Here is an 18,380-nt window from a genome sequence, read left to right on the forward strand (position 1 = left end):
TCTAGACAAGAATTGTCCTGGAGGGAACAGGGCACTTTGTGATTCTGGCTGACCTCGCTCTGAATGTGTCTCCTAGGATGGGAATATACCTCTGCTTCTTGCAGTACAAAATGGCCATACTGAGGTGTGCCGCTATCTCTTGGATCACGGAGCAGATGTCAATTCCAGAGACAAAAATGGAAGGTATCACAGAATTGTCTTGTTAACCGTATGGCTTTGGCAGCATGGACCTTTACTTAGCTCTCTGTGGGCTTTTTTTTTAATTGGTAAAAAGCATTTTAAAATTTTAGTACAAGAGTTACATTTGAATTAAGAAATATATCATAGTGAGAAGTCTGGAACATAGGTAGAATTATATACTTTGTTATCACAACGTAGTCGTTATTTTTAAATGTATTGTGTGCACATTTAATTTCATATTTGTACTGTGCCATCAGCATAAATTACAAGAGATTGGGGGGAGGGAGAGAAGGAGGAGCAGACTAAATCAGTCTCTTCAGCAGCCGTGCTCTCCTTCCTTTGGCTCTCTTTCTCTTTCTCTTTCTTTCTCTCTCTCTCTGTCTCTGTCTGTCTTCTCTGTCTCTCTCTCTCTCTCTCCCTCCCTCTTTCTTTATCCCTTTCTTCCCCCCCAACCAATAGCTCTTTATTTATTCTTTTTCCTTGCCCCATGTTCTCTCTGTTTTTTAAGGGGGGGGGGGGGAGAGAGAGAGAAGGAAGCGATTTCCCCAGAGAGCATTTGTTCCTATTTTCTTGGGACTAATCTAGTATCTCCTTTTTTTTCTCCAGAACTGCTCTTATTCTGGCTTGTGAAACTGGCAACTCTAACATGGTGGAAGCCTTAATTAAAAAGGGTGCAGACTTAAACCTTGTGGATTCTCTTGGACACAATGCCTTACATTATTCCAAACTCTCAGAAAATACAGGAATTCAAAGCCTTCTATTATCAAAAATCTCTCAGGACACTGGTATGTGAAAGAAAATAACCAGTGTTGTTTTAAGGTTTCCCACTATATTTTCCCCAAAGGATAAAATAATTTAAATGTTAGACTTTTTCTACTTAAAAGTATCTTGATAAAACCTGAAGTATTAGTATTTTTACCTAGTCTATTTCCCTCCTCCCCCCAAATGGATTTCCATCTTTTAAGATTTAAAAAGTTCATTTCCCCCCTTTCTCTACAGATGTAAAGACTCCGACAAAACCAAAGCAGGTATTTATTGGAGCTGGTGGTATAGAGGGTGGGGGTGGCAATGTTGCCTTTTTTCAATAGTAGGAACTTTAAAAATGTTTGACTTGAAACAAGTTTGTGCTCTGTTGCTACAGTAATACAGACTTAAAAAAAATTTTGACAGGATTGGAATGTCATTCTTTGGGTCTTAATCTAATGTTTTGAGGGAGGTGGTGTAATATATATTTCATAGAAACACATTTAGAGCTGTATACAACCTAAGAGGCCATTTAGTCCAATCCCCTCATTTTATAGATAAAGAAATGAAATCAAGGCACAGTGGTGAGATGACTTACCCAGGTTGGCATGCATAGTAAATGAGAGTTGATATGTTAACACTTCTTATTCCAAACCCAGCCTTTTTTTTATTTTTTCTGTTGAAATATAGAATGTATGTAATGTTTGGAGCCGGTACTTCAAAAAAAAATTTGAAGAGCATGTAACTTTAAACTTAGAAGCTTCATTAAAAATTAACTTAGGAAAACCCAACCCTGGGACTTAGCTGTAGAATAATCCTTAAATCATAGTCATGGAATAAAACTTAGTACTGTAAACTTTATATGTACTACAGAACTATACAATTTTGGAAGATTTAAGTTTACTTAATTTTAAAAAGAGAAAAAAAAGTATGTACTTTATAAATTATGAACTAGTTTTAGACCCCTTTGTAGTCTGTTTCATCTGCTTGTTTGGGTTTTCTGCTGAAAACTTTTTAACTGTTTGTTTGCCTTATCTGTAAGGAAGCATGCACTTGGCTGTTACTTATAGATATCTATTTCTCATTGAGTATCATTTGTATTTCCCAGAATTACAGAATACTTTATTAAATGCTGAGTTCTATGTTTACAAAAGTTAATTTTGGGGGAAAAGGGGAAGAATAATATCCTGTTCATGAGATTTTTTTTTTTTTTTAATGGCTACAATGCCAAAAAATGGATTTTTTTTTTAACTTGTTGGAAAAAGATTCCAGGTATTCCAAGGAAAGGAGAAAAGAATCATGTTAAAAGGGAGGAAATTATAAGCACTATATACTGTCATATATCTGCACTGCTCTTTACACAATGGGCATGTTATACATATTTGCTGAGTCAATAACTACAATAAATGATTCTTTCTCCCAGTCTTTCATCACCTTGTTTGATATTTTTATGCTTCTCCCCCTCTCCCATTGAAGCATGGGATGCCAAAAGGAAACTTAGCATGCCTAAATACTATATTTTTTTGTTCATATGTTTCAGACCCAGGTATTTACATAAAATTACATATACATATATATAGAGAGAGAACAACTGCATGTGCTACTGAGATTTTTGTTTATTTTGAAAAACTACTTGCTCAAACTTTACTAACCAGACTAACCCGCCTCCCTTCTCTGGCCTGTGAAACTTCCAGCATGATCAAGTCTCTAAAATAAGCTCAGAAAGAAGTGGAACTCCAAAAAAACGCAGAGCTCCACCACCACCTATCAGTCCTTCCCAGGTAAAATAAAATAAAATAAAAAGAAATAATATAGCAAAATCAACATTTTTTTAACTTTAGTACTAAAAGAAAGAAGTGATAGTACAGCAATTGAATGATATATTTGAACTTTAGCATTATCTGTTTCTTAATATTACTTTGCATAGTACAGTAAAAGGATGTCATTACCAGTCATGAAAACAAGTTTGTTTTGTTTTATCACAAAACTGGGAGAAATGTACCAGGTTCTGAAAGGAGGGATATAGCTAAATAGTTATGGGTGAAACTTATTAGAAGGTGATTTATTTTCAGTTTATGATCAGTTCTTAATTATCTGCACAAATAGGACTAGAACAGTGGTACTGATAAGGGGAAAAAAGTTTTATTAGATCATCCCCCAAAAATGTACCATACTAATTGGTTGAAATTGAGGAAATATAAAATTAATGTGTATTCTCTAAGTCCCCAATGTCTCATTCTGTGTGTATGTGTGTGTGTAGGCAAGAGTCCAGAAATTTGTGGAATAGCAAATAAAACAAAGCATCCTAGCAGTAAAGATTTTATGCAGATCTTGCACAAAGAAGAAATCTATCCAAAGATATAATAATAAGAAAATTAAATATCTTCCATGGAGTTTGTTTTAAAGCATTTTAGTTTACTTATCCATCATTTTCTCCAATTCCAGTAAAGCTTCTTATGGTTTATGGATTGTTTGAATTTGGGTTTGAACTAAGTTGAAAATAGATAAACTCTTCCTTTTAAAACTTGATTTGACTGCTACTCATCTGGAATATTAGGTCACTTAGCAATGAATTATCAAGTGGCACACAAGTAAAAAACAATTTGAAGAAACATTCTCTATTAGTGATTTCATTTTTTGTTTTTTCAGCTGAGTGACCTGTCTACGCCACGTTCAATAACTTCAACTCCATTGTCAGGAAAAGAACCAGTTTTTTTCCCTGAGCAATCTTTCAAGGTATTCTATTTTTTGGAGGGGGGTGGAGTAGGGGAAGAGAGAGATTGAAAATGAATAGATATATCACAAGAGTAAGTCTCTATGTTCAGAAGTCATATAACTTAATAGAAAAACCAAATAATCATACAAATATTTCAATTAAACATGTCTTTGCTTAACAACTAACTTAGGAGGGAGAATAAAACCTTCAGTGATGAAAATAAAACAATATCTGCTTCCCCTTATCTTGGGGCTTTTCCAGCAAGATGTTTCATTTTAGGTCCATCTTTTTGTTAAGAAACTTTAGATGACAGTGCCTGGCTATTATATTCACATGCCCAAGAAGTTCTAGACCCTTAAATCAGGGGGGAAAAAGTCACACTACTGTAATTCAGTATCTTTGTCTCTTCTAATGTGGCAATGAGTCAAAAAGAAATCACACATTCCAGAGAGGAATTCTGTCACCAGTCAAGCGATTTGGGAAAGAGGAAAGTAAAAGAATTCATTTCCTGGGGGTGGGGAAAGTATTAGAAGTGAGACTGTTTTAAAAACAAGAAGTTTCCTCATTCTTGCACCTTCTTCCTCTGCAAAAAATCTGACTGCTTAAGCTTTTAACTTGTGAAAAATTCTGTCTAGGTCTTTATCTGCTACTCATCCAAGTGAAGTATTTTATTTATTTTCAAAGGGCCCTCCCTTTGAAATTTTCAAGGATGAAGGAAAGGAAATCATTTAGGACTCCCATATCAGAGCATATAAACATTTTAAAAATCAAAACATTCAAAATGAGATAATCTTACTATTCATGATTACATTTAGTTTTTTTATGTAGTCTTTATTGTAATTTTATTTTATTTTTTTTTGGGGGGGGGGAGGGGAATTAAGTGACTTGCCCAGGGTCACATAGCTAGGAAGTGTTAAGTGTCTGAGATCAGATTTGAACTCAGGTCCTCCTGACTTCAGGGCTGGTGCTCTCTTCACTGCACCACCTAGCTGCCCTTATTGTAATATTTTAAATAAAGGTTAGTAAGAAATTGTTAATATCAATATTATAACCTATTCAGAGAAGATTGGAGGTAGGAAGTAGTGTAGAGCAACGAAAAGAGAATTTAATTTGGGATCCAAAGGCCCATGTTTGAATCCCAGCTCTGTTACTTATTACTCATGTGACTTTGGGCAAGTCATTAACCTTTCTAGTCCTTATTTGTAAAATGAATCATACTGGCTGATTTCTAAAATTGATTTCCAGCTCCCATTCTCGGAGAATGAAAAGACTAAAAAACACAGTATTCTTCAATTAAAAAACAAACAAACAAACTTGGCAAATGAATTAATAGATAGCTGTGTGATAGTAGGCAAGTGAATTAGCTATTCAGTATTCCAGACTACACTCTTTACAAGACTCGTAAGAGACTTGTCATTTCTGATCTTGGGATATATATAGCTCATTTAAAAAGCTATTAGGTTAGGCATGGGAGTTCAGATCTGCATTCCTAGGCTGGTAACTATCCCATGCTTGGGAATTCTGAGCTTCTGGAGTGCGCTAGGCTGGATGGGTAGCCTTCAGGGGTAGAGGGTCCACCACCAGGTTGCCCCAGAAGGAATACATGTGCCCAAATCAGAAACAGTGGGTCAGAGCTCCCATGCTGATCAGAGTAGGATCAGACCCTAAGTGCCCCCTGTAATTCTGTCTTGGGCAATTTAGGAAGACCAAGTCTGTTGTTGTTGTTTTAAGTTATTATGAAAGTTACAGCAGGTTTTAAGCATTAATAATGTTATATTTGTTCAGCAAAATTTTTTGGATTTTGGTTTTTTTAATAAGGATACATTTTAAAGAATATTCTTTTTCTACCGATTTTAATTATAAATGGGAATTTTCAGAGATTACCATTTTGAAATCTGTTGTTCTTTCAAAAAAAAAATTCTCATTTTATAATTTTACCTGACTTCACAATGATATATAGCCATGTCTTTTTTTGTTTGTTTTGTTTTTAAATGAAAGTTCCAAAAGTTAATCAAGTCACTTTATATTTCAGCAGGAAGAGGTTAGCTCTCTACGGGATAACAAAGACCGACTGAGTGATAGTACTGCAGGTAAGAAGGTATAGAGGCTGGGCTTGCTGACAGCAGGGGGGAGGAATGGAAGAGGGATGGTTATCCTTGTTCCAGAAGCTAGCCCTGATCCCTTTTTTGTTCCAATAGTGCTTCGTGTATGATAGATTCTAAAGCAGCCTCGTGGGGACACTTTTAGAGAGACAGATTATTATGTGTCTTGTGTTGGCCTATGGCACTTTAAATTGTAGCAATGGGGGCGATGGTGCAGTGGATAGAGCACCAGCCCTGAAGTCAGGAGGACTTGAGTTCAAATGTTACCTCAGACACTTAATACTTCCTGGCTGTGTGACCCTGGGCAAGTCACTTAACCCCTACTGCCTCAACAAAACAAAACAAAACAAAAAAAAAAGTAGCAATGTTAAGCTTTCCATTTCCTAAAGAAGAATGATATTACTGACTTTTAAGTATTAGATTTAGATACTAGGTTTAAAATACAGCAGTATTTCTTTGGCAAAAATTACCTCATTTAAAATTATATTCACCCCCTAGACCCTTTCAAAGTGCCATGACATTGTCAGTAGAAATCAGAAACTTGATGTGACAACATACCCTTCACTGAAGTTGGAAGTTGCCAGGTGGCAAGATTGCTAATAGAGAAAGCCCTTTCACTGCAAAAGAAAATTTGCCCATGAAGAATTTTTATCTTACACCCTGTAAGACTTAAATGAAGTTTGTAAAATGTGATCTGATGCCGTGATAGAGATAAAATCAACTTTTAATTGTGTATGCTTCCAGTGCTAATGTCAGAGTGTTTGGTATCTTTTTATGGGAGCTTTAACCTTTTTCCTGTAAGCAGTAGGGAGACACTGACAGCTTTTGAGCAAGGAAACATATGGTTGAATGAGTGCTTTAAGAATCCTAGGAGTGTGACAGATGAATTGGAGGGAAAGATACTATCTATAGTGGTATAGTGCAACTGAGGGGTGTAGGATTCCTGGCTTTGCTACTTCCTATTTGTGTTACTATGGACAAAGTACTTCTAACCCTTCGGATTTTTACTTTCCTTCTTTGTCTAAGGAAGGGTTTAAATGACTTAAGATCACTTCAGTCTTTTGATCCAGCAATCAAGTTATTGTTATACTTTATTGGAGTGTAGCAATAGGAAATTGAGCCAGGAAAAGAGCAGATGTAAAAAAATGCAAAGGAAGTAGAAAGAAGAACCAAAGTGGTAGCTGGGGGATTTTGAGTTTGGGAGAATGGTGTGTTACCACTCTATTATAGGAAAATTAGGAGGAAAAGCTATCTTTTGAATCAGATTCAGAGTTCATTTCAGGGCAGTTAGGTGGCACATAGGATAAGAGTACCCAGACTGCAGTCAGGAACACTCCTCTTCCTAAGTTCACATCCAGCCTCAGACACTAACTGTGAGGCCCTGGGCAAGTCACTTATCCCTGTTTGGCTCAGATTTCTCATCTGTAAAATCAGCTGGAGCAGGAAATGACACTATAGTATTGTTGCCAAAAACCTCAAATGGTGTCACAGAGTTGGACACGATTAAACAACAGAAGCAACAGTGAGTTCTGTTTTAGACCTACTGAGTTCGAGAGGAATGAAAATGAACTCTTTTTTTTTTTTTTTTTTTTTTTTAAAGGTGCTGATAGTTTATTGGATGTGAGTTCTGAAGTGGACCAGCAAGATCTTCTCACACTCTTGCAAGCAAAAGTCGCTTCTCTTACCTTGCATAATAAAGAATTACAAGACAGGTTGAAGGTAAGTAGGCTGGGAATTTTCTATATATTTTATAATGTGAGGTTACTTGATTTGAGGAGGGAGCATTCTCTTTTTTTTTTTTTTGCAAATGCAGTTAATAGTTTTGCAAATTACAAACACCAGTCATTTATTTAGAAATTCATTTGGTAATTCAACAGATTTGACAACAACTATGTATGGGCAGCTAGATAGTTCTGGGCCTAGAGTCAGATCTTCAAAGATCAAATCTGACCTTTGACACTTACTGTTTAACCCTAGGGAAATTACTTAACCCAATTTGCCTCAGTTGTGAGCGGAAGAAGAAAATGGTACATATACCAGTATCCTTTGCCAAGAAAAACCCAAATGGGGTCATTGAGAATTAGACACAACTGAAAAATGACTCCACAAAACCAATGGAATTAGATGCAAGATGGGCACATGGAAGTGACCTGGAGTTAAGACCTGAGTTCAAATCCAGCCTGAGACACTGACTAGATGTATGACTCTAACCTAGTCACTCAAGCTTTGTTTGTCTCAGTTTCCTCATTTGTAAAAATGAAGACAGTAGCTCCTAGCTCCCAGGGTTGTGAAGATCAAATGAGAAAACAATTAAAAAGCACTTAGCACAGTGCCTGGCATAAGCACTATATGAATGTTAGCTCTTATTATCATTAGTTATAATATTCTCCCAGGTGCAAAAAAAAAGGAGAATCCTTCCACATTCTTCCCTGGAAAAAGGGCTTTGACCGCTTCAAAGAGAACTCATATTTTGTGGTATTTTCAAGATATTCCAGAGGAATCTCAGCAGTTTTAGTCTGGGTAACAGAACAATATCCAGGGAGATGTCTCCCATGTCCTGAATGACATTTCTCTCTAAGGATGCAGGGCCTAGGAAATGGAAACTACGTTCCACTCAAGTATAGATGATTTTTCCCAATTGGTCAACTCCTTATCACACTGGAAATGTTTAATTCTTCTTCTTTTTCTTCTTTTTTTTTTTTTTTAATTTATTTAACAGACCAGAACATCCAAGGAGGTTGAGGCAGACTTAAGTACTGACTCTTACCATTCTACCCAGACTGACTTGGTCCCATTAGAAGATAAATCAAGTGAAACCTCTGCCTTTGTTTTAACCCATACTTTAAGTAAAGCTACTAGCAGCAGTGACATAAAAATTCAACAGCTACAGGAAATTTTACAGGATATGCAGATGAAACTGGATAGCTCGGAAGCGGAAAGGAGGGAGTTACAAGCCCAGCTCCAATCTCGAGTTTCAGAATCAATTTGTCTAAACAGCTCTGAGATTTCAGAAAATGGCTCTGATCTCAGCCAAAAGCTTAAGGAAACCCAGAGCAAGTATGAAGAGGCTATGAAAGAGGTCTTGAATGTGCAGAAGCAAATGAAATTGGGCCTTGTTGCTCCAGAAAATAAAGATAACAGTTTCTCTAATCTCCAAGAGCTGAGGTCCACAGATGAAGCTATTGAAAAACTCAAGCAAGATCTACAGAAGGCATTAGAAGAAAGTGAAAGAAATAAAGAGAGAGTGAGAGAGTTAGAAGGGAAACTTGAAGAAAAGGAGAAAAGTCTGGCTGTTAAGCCATCTATGGAAGAGTATGAAAAAATAAGAAACTCATATTGCTCTGTGATTGAGAATATGAACCAAGAGAAAGCCTTTTTAATTGAGAAATATAAAGACGCTCAAGAAGAAATAAAAAAATTACAAGAGACGTTGAAAAGTCAGACACCACAAGAATCCAGTGATGATGCTGGAGACATGAAAGAAGCAATGAACAGAATGATCGATGAACTCAATAAGCAGGTAACTGAGCTCTCCCAATTATACAAGGAAGCCCAGGCTGAGCTTGAGGACTACAGGAAGAGGAAGTCACTGGAGGATGTCACTTCTGAATATATCCATAAAGATGAGCATGAGAAGCTTATTCAGGTGACAAATGTGTCCAGGGTGAAAGCTGAAGATGAGCTATCTGAAATGAAATCCCAGTATTCAAAGGTATTGAATGAAGTAACACAGCTCAAGCAGCTAGTTGATACTCAGAAGCAAAATTCCGTGTCCATCACAGAACATTTGCAAGTGATAACCACTCTCCGGAGCACTGCAAAAGAAATGGAGGAGAAAATAAACAGTCTCAAAGAGCAGCTTGCAGGCAAGGAAACTGAAGTGGTCAATCTTGAGAAACATCTTTTGGAAGAAAAAGCAGCAATGAATGATGCTATGGTACCTAGAGCCTCCTATGAAAAGCTCCAGTCGTCTTTGGAAAGTGAAGTGAATGCATTGACATCTAAATTGAAAGATTCAGTGAAGGAGCGAGAGAAGGCATCCTTAGAGTTGGCACAGGTGAGAAATGAAGTCTCACAGATAAGAAGAGAAAAGGACAGTATTCAAAATCTCCTGAAAACTAAGGAACAGGAGGTAAATGAACTTCATCAAAAGTGCCAGCAAGCTCAAGAAGAACTTACAGAAATGAGAAGATATTCTGAGAGCTCTTCAAAATTAGAAGAGGACAAAGATAAGAAGGTTGGTGAAACTTTTTTTTTTCCTGTAATGCTATCCTTTAGGAATTTCCTGGAAGCTTCTTAGCCTACCCCCCCAGCCCCCATCTCCCCCAAAAAGCTCTTCACTCAGTCATCCTTAGGCTACTTGGCATAAGGATATCACAGTACATAAAAGTGTTCTTTATCACTAACTTCCATGACTTTTATTTTCTTTGTGAATTCACTTGTCTTCAGAGCAGCTTAATAGAATATACTTTGATTCATTCATTAAAAGCATATAATGTTTAAAATAAAAGTTCATAAAGCATTTTCATTGCTCAATGCTTGGAATTCATACATCTATAAAAATAATCATGCAGAAACCTAAGTCAATGTCTACTACTAAAGGTAAACTATCAATTTCAAACCTTGTTCTTGAATAAAAATTCTGTTTTTTTCTCACTGAAAAATTGAATAATCCTCAACATTAGTTCTATTCTTTAAAGGAGATATTCTCAAAAGTGTGTCTGGATATCCTTCCAGGGTATTTTCATAATAATAGTAAGACATTTTAATTACTATACTTACTATATTAAATATTAATAAGATAAACAAAAGGGCCTCTTTGGAAGGCCTCAGTAATTTTTAAGAGAGCAAATTGGTCCAAGACCAAAAAGCTTAAGAGTTTCTAAATAATCAATAACCAGACTTGATAACCAAAGCCAATGGAAATACTCCCTGGACTTCATTTTCAAAGGAAGATTGCAGAGGAAAAAGAAGGAATGTTTTCACTGAGTAGCCAGAGTTGCCCCTAAGAGACAAAGAACACCAAAAGTAGCCTTTTCCTGAACAATTGTTAATTGTCTGAATCTGCTTAGGTTTTCCGAATAATCTACCACTCTGTCACATGCTTCTAATGTCATTGGCAGAAACATCATGGTGTTTCTGAGGTTTTAGTGGTCTGGGGTTTTTTGTTTGTTTGTTTTTGTATTTTTTAAGAATATGAACTTGGTAGTAGTGCTCTCTGAAATACAATAAATTACCTGAGAATTGAAAAAATCTAAAGGGGATCACTTGTTTTAGAGTAACCTATCCAGAAAAGTTAGGACTTCTAAGACTTACCCCACCTGGCAACTGGTTAACTTTGGGCATGATGGCTTTTTTCTTTAAGCATATTGGTGTTCCAGATGTTGCTGGCTGATTTTATAGTACATAGGAAAGCTATGCCAGAGTTTTAAGTATTTAATTCAAATGCTTTAAATTGGATATAAGTTTGTTTTGCTCTTTCAGTGATCTTGTATAGTAACATTGTAGAAGAAATAGTAAAAGCTGTTAAGAGGCATGCCTTTGACATTTTGTTGTACAAGCATCTACATGTATCTCTCATTTCACTAGATAAATGAGATGTCCAAAGAAGTCATCAAATTAAAGGAAGCTTTGAACAGCCTTTCTCAGCTTTCCTACTCTACCAGTGCATCCAAGAGGCAAAGTCAGCAGCTGGAGGCTCTACAGCAGCAAGTGAAGCAGTTACAGAATCAACTGACGGTAAGTTTGAATTTATTTCTTTTGACAGGTTGAGTGAAATAGTACACGTCACTTCAGCTGAAGGAACCTAAAAAATTATCTACTGAGGGGAGTAACCTGAATGATTTGCTTTATTTGGAGGTGAAGATAAAAAGGTGAAACAAAATGAATTGGGAGGATTGGGAGAAAGTATACACACACACTCTGTCCCTTTTCCCTATCTTATTCCCTCCCCCCACTCCCACCTCCCTTCCTCTACCTCTCCTCTTTCTTTCTCTTTTTGTCTCTTTCTCTTTTTCTCTTTCTTCCAATAGTGGATAGAAACTAGGCCTGAAATCAGGAAGATCTGAGTTCAAATCCATTTTCAGATAGTACTAGCCCAACTGTAAGATGAAGCTGATAACATCACTTACTTAGCAAGTATTTATAAAGCACTGAGTACCTACCTGAACCAGAATTATTAGCATTATTTAAATGCTAATTCCCTTGCCTCCATACTTCTCTTATTTATCCCCTCTCCTTGTTCTCCCCTGCCCTCCCCCATCATGAAGTCATTGGCTTTCTCTGGCTAAGTTGTGTTTTAAGATTGTATTTCAGGTTTTTTAAATTAAAAAACCTCCCTAACAGTTATATAGGAGGAGGAGATATATCTGTGATTTCATAAGTGTGAGGAATTTCCCAGAAATTTCCTATACTAACTAATATAAGTTGCATAAGAATGTTCTTATTATTATTATAGATTTCACCTTATTCCTGGATGCTCTACTGGATCCACCATGTAAAATATCTTCTCTTCCCCCACAAATCTAGCTCTTGGTTAGCAAGCATCTAAATTATAGTTACGTAATGAAAATGAGGATTACTTTGTCTCCCCAATTTTTTTCTGGTTTCAGAAAACAGTGATGTCTTCAGCACAGAATTGACATTGGTCCTTAATGTCCCTGAGATTGGATACATCTATCCTTTTGGTGTCTTGATATTGTGGACAGTGCTGATAGGACTGGGGAGGCATGAGTTAATCCCTCCCACCTCCATACTCCTATAACATTAACCAATAATGTTTTGAACAAAGAAGCTTTAGTTCACACTTGGGACAGTCTGGGATAGCTTTGTTCCTAAGGGTTTGATCTGGGACTTAGCTGTGGACTAGTGGAATAAAAAAAAAAATTGGACCTTATAGACCTTAGCAGGGAATTCCTGAAACCCCAGGACATCTCCTTGCTGTTAGCTTTTATCTTCCTGAATTATTTTTTAACCACTGTTTACCTGGGGCATGTTTAAAAACATTTTTAGTAAATGTAGAGTTTGAACCCTCAGGGTCTGAGTAATTCATTGTGCTAGATGCAAAAGTCAATGTGGATGCTCTCCCGTTTTGATTGCCCTGTCCTCAGAGCAAAAATACAAACCATGTAGTAATAATTAGGGAGAAAGGATGCTTGCTGTTGCTTATAGTTCTGTGTCTTTCTCCTCATAAAAATCCTATTACAACATACACACACACACAATTTGTTGTTGTTTAGTTATGTCTGATTCTACATGAACCCATGGACATTATCCATGGGGTTTTCTTGGTAAAGATACTGGAGGGGTTTGCCATTTTCTTCTCCAGTGTATCCCCATTTTACAGAGGAGGAACTGAGGCAAATAGGTGTTAAGTGACTATTCCAGATTTACTAAGGTAGTAAATATCTGAAACTAGATTTCTTTTTTTTTCTTTTTTTTTTTTTTAATAACTTTTTATTGACAGAGTCCATGCCAGGGTAATTTTTTACAGCATTATCCCTTGCATTCACTTCTGTTCAGATTTTTTCCCTCCCTGCCTCCACCCCTTCCCCCAGATGGCAAGCAGTCCTTTATACGTTAAATAGGTTACAGTATATCCTAGATACAATATATGTGTGCAGAACTAAACAGTTCTCTTGTTGCACAGGGAGAATTGGATTCAGAAGGTATAAGTAACCCGGGAAGAAAAACAAGAATGCAAGCAGTTTATATTCATTTCCCAGTGTTCTTTCTTTGGGTGTAGCTGCTTTGAAACTAGATTTCAATTCAGGTCTTCTGAGTCCAGGCCCAGCCCTCAGTCTACTGTACCACCTAGCACGCGCGTGTGTGTGCGCATGCTTCTGCACATGTACATACATATACATGCATATATAAACTATAAAGTGATATGTAAGCATCAGTTATTGTTATGGTTAATATAATACTAAGAAGAAGATACAGAAGCTACCGAGCTAGGCGTGTAGCCCCTCTTTTTGTCTCAGGCAGTTCACTCGGACTTATCTACTGAGTCATAGATGGGTTGTTACAGCACTGGCAGGCCTCACCCCTCCCAAGCCCATAATTTTCTGAGTATAAGAATATTAAATGGTAAAGCTTACCTAAAATTAACTATGTGTCTGGAACTATAACATGCGATGATCCTACAGCCTTGTAGAGACCTTTTTTTGCCAGAGTTCTTCAAAAGACACTATCCAAAAGCCTCAGACATTAGCCTGGCATCCTTTATCTGAGGGGAACCCCATGGGCTGACGTCACTGTGACCCACTTTTTCTCCTTAGGTTTTCTTAATGATTGAGAGCTCTTTTTCATTTTAATCTTCTTAAATTCCAGGAATCCAAGAAACAACATCAGGAGATTGTCTCAGTTTACAGAATGCATCTTCTGTATGCTGTACAGGTACAGTCACAATCTACAGAGATACTTCTCTTCCTCCCTTTACCAAAAAAATAAATTTTTAAAAAAGTTGTTCCCATAGGTAAATTATGTAAAGAAGCAGACTTGACAAACACCAAGGAAAATATGAGCACAGACATTCAGGAGGGCAAAAGTGAGGGCTTCTTTAACTTAAAATATTGAAGGTCCCTTTTCATTTACTTTTGTCTATTTGAGGAAATTTGTGTCTTTCTCTCTTGACTCTTTTGAACAAAGGCTAAGTAGGAAATTGAGAGGTAGAATTCCCTGGAAGTATTGTAATACTTAGCTCTTTAGTATATTCAGATGGTACTGTTGATACATCACCAACAGACCATGTGGTTTTCAGTGTTTCCGTTGGTGGTGTTAAATTTTTTCTACTGAGCTCTATCCTTGTTGTCATCATCATTGACTAATGGCTTCCTAGCCATTCAATGTAGTAATTAGACTTAAGAACATTGGCTAGAGTTCATTGAATCTCTGAGAGAAAAGTCACTTGACTTCTGCTTTAGTTTCCCTTGAAAGAGAAATATCCAGACCTGTACAGTAAAGCTGATCCTTTCCTTACTAAAGGGGATAAGAGTTCTGGCTAAAGTATCTCATGATTATCATTATAATTATTATTATCATTATTCATTATAAGTAACTGAGATATTATGGTCTGTCTGTTCAGATGTATTGTCTATTATTTTAATTGTATTTTTATCTAAATTTCCTAGGGCCAGATGGATGAAGATGTCCAAAAAGTACTGAAGCAAATTCTCACCATGTGTAAAAACCAGTCACAAAAGAAGTGAGATAGATTCTCTGGGACTCAGCGCCAACCCCTCATATTTGCCATATTTGCCTTAAAACAGGAGTTAGGGTTGGCAGCCACTGCCATTTTTCTAGTTTGTTGTATGCACTGTGAGTTCACATAGCTGCCCTCTCAGCTTCTTCCTTACACAAGGACTTCTGAAGATTGTCCCCAAGAGAAGACCTTCCATTCTTCAGAATTGTTTGTTGACTTTTAAGACCTAAAGTTACCAGCCTTGTGATGAGCTGAAACTGTTAATTCCAGATCTTGGTGGTGGCTAATGCCACACTTGGTTTGGATCTGTGAGGCTAAGGGACTTGACTGAAGTGGTCTGTTGGACGGTGAGACCTGCAAATTTCCCACAGAATTTTTTGCTGGTCAGTTCTAGTTGTTGCAAATAATGTGGTGAATGCTGTTGGAATTCCTTTTTCCCATGGCTGCCCATCCACACCAACTTTTAGTTAGAAGCACCCAAGATTTCAGGCTGGAATTAACCCTTAACATGATTTAATTTCTAATCAAATTAACCCTAGGATTGGTTACAAGGTACAATACAAAACCCCTCATCATGTCTTCTGGATGGAGTGCATACCCAATTCCCAATCTGCCTTTCATTCTTAGAACTATGCTATTTAAACCAGCAATTGGATGAATAGGATTAACTAAAATATATAGGTTAAAAACATGAATGAGTTGACTTTAAGATTTCAAAAAAACAAAACAAAAAAAAAATCCTTTAAACAACACATTGCAAACAACCTATGCAAGCTTGTCTACTGCTGTTGTCCATGAAGCTCAGGAAATCCAAGTACATGCTTTTCAACAAGGGATTACAGTAAACAATGCGTTTACAACCAAAAGAAATTCTTCATAGTTCCTAACCTCACTTTTGTAAAGATGGTTTTTTTTTTTTCCATTATATTTTTATTGGCTATTACAGATTTTTGGTACCTAAGCCATTTATTTCATAAAATTTGCATTACACTATGTTAACAAAATATTTTAGATAACTATGCTTTAGACTTAAAATGTCTTTGGGTAAAAGTTTTCAGCTGTAGCAATATGTACTAGAAGTATCTCAGCTCATCACAAAACACCAGCAGATAGTAGGAGGTTTGGTCATGTGTCTGTGTGCTCTTGTAGCTATCAAGCATTCCTGGTGAACAGGGCCTTGTTCTTTTGGCTGACTGTCAGGATATCATAACTGTGCTTACTTTTCCAGACATTGGGAGCATGACTAATGCCCAGTCATTAAAAATTGGTAAAATCATAGTGCATAGCAAAGATGTAGGGAAGAAATACTTTCCTATTCCCATGCCATACTTAGAATTTAAAACTTGCTTGTAACTTCACTTAGGGCTTTATTCTTAATGGGGTATACAAATATAAATAAAAATCAGTCTCTTAAGATGTTCCCAGAAACCTGTGTCTGCTTTGACTGAGTAGAAAGTAGCTCAAGGCTTATCGGACTCTGCTGTCTAGAGTATATGCTCTCTAAACAATGGTAAAGCAAAATGGCTTTAAAACTTCCCATCAAATAATAGGTCTTGGTGTTAAGTTGTTTAATGATAATTTGATAATTTTGAAAAGGCCCCAAAGAAATGTGAAAGGACTTTTTTTTTTTTTTGGGGGGGGGGTTAGGGGGGAGGGTTAGCACTTAAGAAAACACCACACACACACACACACACAGAGAAAAATTCAGCACACAAATGCTGCAGAATCTAAAACTTGAGACATTTTATAGGTTTCCTGACAATTTTAGTCTTTTAACTTTGTTTCATTATGCGTATTTATTACAAGTATTCTGGTTAAATATTGAAAAGTTATACACTATAGTCTAGCATTTTTGTCTTTGTAATTTACAGGAGTTTATGGAGAAAATAAACTTTGGTTCCATTGTTTTCACTTCTGTCCAGTTTTTAATTTCCTTATTCTCCACTTAGGTAGTTTGGGGAGAAGAAATATTGTGTTTAGCTATTTATAATGTTTCAGGGAAAAACTCATATTTTAGCTATATTCATTAGAAAGAGTAATCAAATCAAAAATACTTATCAGCCAGTATAGCGGCTCCCACCTATAGTCTCTGCTACTAGGGAAGTTGGGGCTATTGGATCATTTGAGCTCAGGAGTTTTGAGCTGAAGTATTACTAAAGTCATTCAGATATCTACACTATTCACACAAATATGAAAATGCTGAGTGCCCAAGAGAGGTTAGTTTAGAGAAAAGAGAGGAATCAGGGGCCATTTGGGAGGCCATTGCAGAATTCCAATTGAAGTGATAAAAAGGCCTGAAATGTAGGGATGGCTTCATGAGTAGAATGAGGGAAAAGAGATGCTCTGGGCAAGATCTGCCAACTGATGATTGGATATTTGGGGCATGTAGAGAATCAAGGGTGCCACCAAAGTTGTGAATCTGAGTGACTAAAAAATTCCTTAAAATAGTAAGGGGGAAAGTTTGGAAGACAAATGAGCTCTGGGGAAATGATAATGTTAATGGTATGTGATTTGATTGCCTTTCTTGATTGCTTACATCTGACACTTTGTCTCACAAATTCGAAACAAAAGAAGGGGTGTGTGGAATGTCTTACTCGTGTCATTGTCTACCTACCCACCGGGGCGAAGATGCCTCAGTGCACTATTCATCTCAAACTTGTAGTCCACTTGCATCCATCTTCCTGAATTCAAACCTGACCTCAGATACTTTTAGTTGTGCGACCCTGGGCAAGTCACTTGATTCTGCCTCAGTTTCTTCATCTGTAAAATGAGTTGAAGAAGGAAATGGCAAACCAGTTCAGTGTCTGCCAAGAAAACTCCAAATGGGGTAATGAAAAGTCAGAACTGAACAACAAAAAGAGCCAGGACCATGTCCACAATGGAATAACTCTGCCCCACCCCAATGCATTTTTAAATCCAGGCAATCTGAAGCATCTATTATAGATGCAAATCTTTTTAGCACTAGCTGGCACAGATAAGCACTTTTCATCTTACTGCCAACATCCTTATATCAATGACCTAGCACTCTGGTTCTTGGGGAACTGAGATGATTTATCTTTCCTCTTACCACCACACCTCACTTCTCAATCCTTTTGCTATATCACAAAATCTGCATAACCATAAACCACGTAACAAAAGATAATTTCTTTCCCCATTCTTCCAAACACTACAGACATTTTTAAAATTCCCGTCCTTTCCTGGAAAAGCATCACCTCTAAATAACAAACCCGACACTATTTCTAATATGTGCAGATTACTTGGATTTTTGAAGTTTAAGGAAAAATAGAGTTGGAGAAAAGGATTCAGCCCTGCCTGGATAGCTGCCTTCCATAACACCTAACCATTAAACACTGTCCAAATGACCTGTAAGATACTAAGATTTAGATTTTATATTCATTGTTGAGTTGAAAAAAGTCAAGGAAATGGACTCTTGAAA

General features: G+C 36.8%; 1 protein-coding gene across 4 annotated transcripts in view; it reads left to right on the forward strand.

The window, feature by feature from the left end:
• RAI14 (retinoic acid induced 14) overlaps nucleotides 1-16,855 on the forward strand; it is a 164,233-nt gene extending 147,378 nt beyond the window's left edge. For 3 of the 4 annotated variants that reach the window (XM_051989563.1, XM_051989572.1, XM_051989587.1), the window contains 11 exons: nucleotides 77-183; nucleotides 787-965; nucleotides 1,180-1,208; nucleotides 2,619-2,705; nucleotides 3,574-3,660; nucleotides 5,673-5,730; nucleotides 7,343-7,461; nucleotides 8,462-9,979; nucleotides 11,332-11,481; nucleotides 14,074-14,139; nucleotides 14,874-16,855. In XM_051989563.1, coding sequence (XP_051845523.1) covers nucleotides 77-183; nucleotides 787-965; nucleotides 1,180-1,208; nucleotides 2,619-2,705; nucleotides 3,574-3,660; nucleotides 5,673-5,730; nucleotides 7,343-7,461; nucleotides 8,462-9,979; nucleotides 11,332-11,481; nucleotides 14,074-14,139; nucleotides 14,874-14,951 — 2,478 coding nt within the window. In that variant the 3' untranslated portion in view covers nucleotides 14,952-16,855. The remainder of the gene's footprint in view (nucleotides 1-76; nucleotides 184-786; nucleotides 966-1,179; nucleotides 1,209-2,618; nucleotides 2,706-3,573; nucleotides 3,661-5,672; nucleotides 5,731-7,342; nucleotides 7,462-8,461; nucleotides 9,980-11,331; nucleotides 11,482-14,073; nucleotides 14,140-14,873) is intronic. The other variant, XM_051989581.1, reaches the window with a different exon arrangement.
• Nucleotides 16,856-18,380: the final 1,525 nt, after the last annotated feature.

Source organism: Antechinus flavipes, chromosome 1 (assembly GCF_016432865.1).
Source record: "Antechinus flavipes isolate AdamAnt ecotype Samford, QLD, Australia chromosome 1, AdamAnt_v2, whole genome shotgun sequence".
Taxonomy (NCBI): domain Eukaryota; kingdom Metazoa; phylum Chordata; class Mammalia; order Dasyuromorphia; family Dasyuridae; genus Antechinus; species Antechinus flavipes.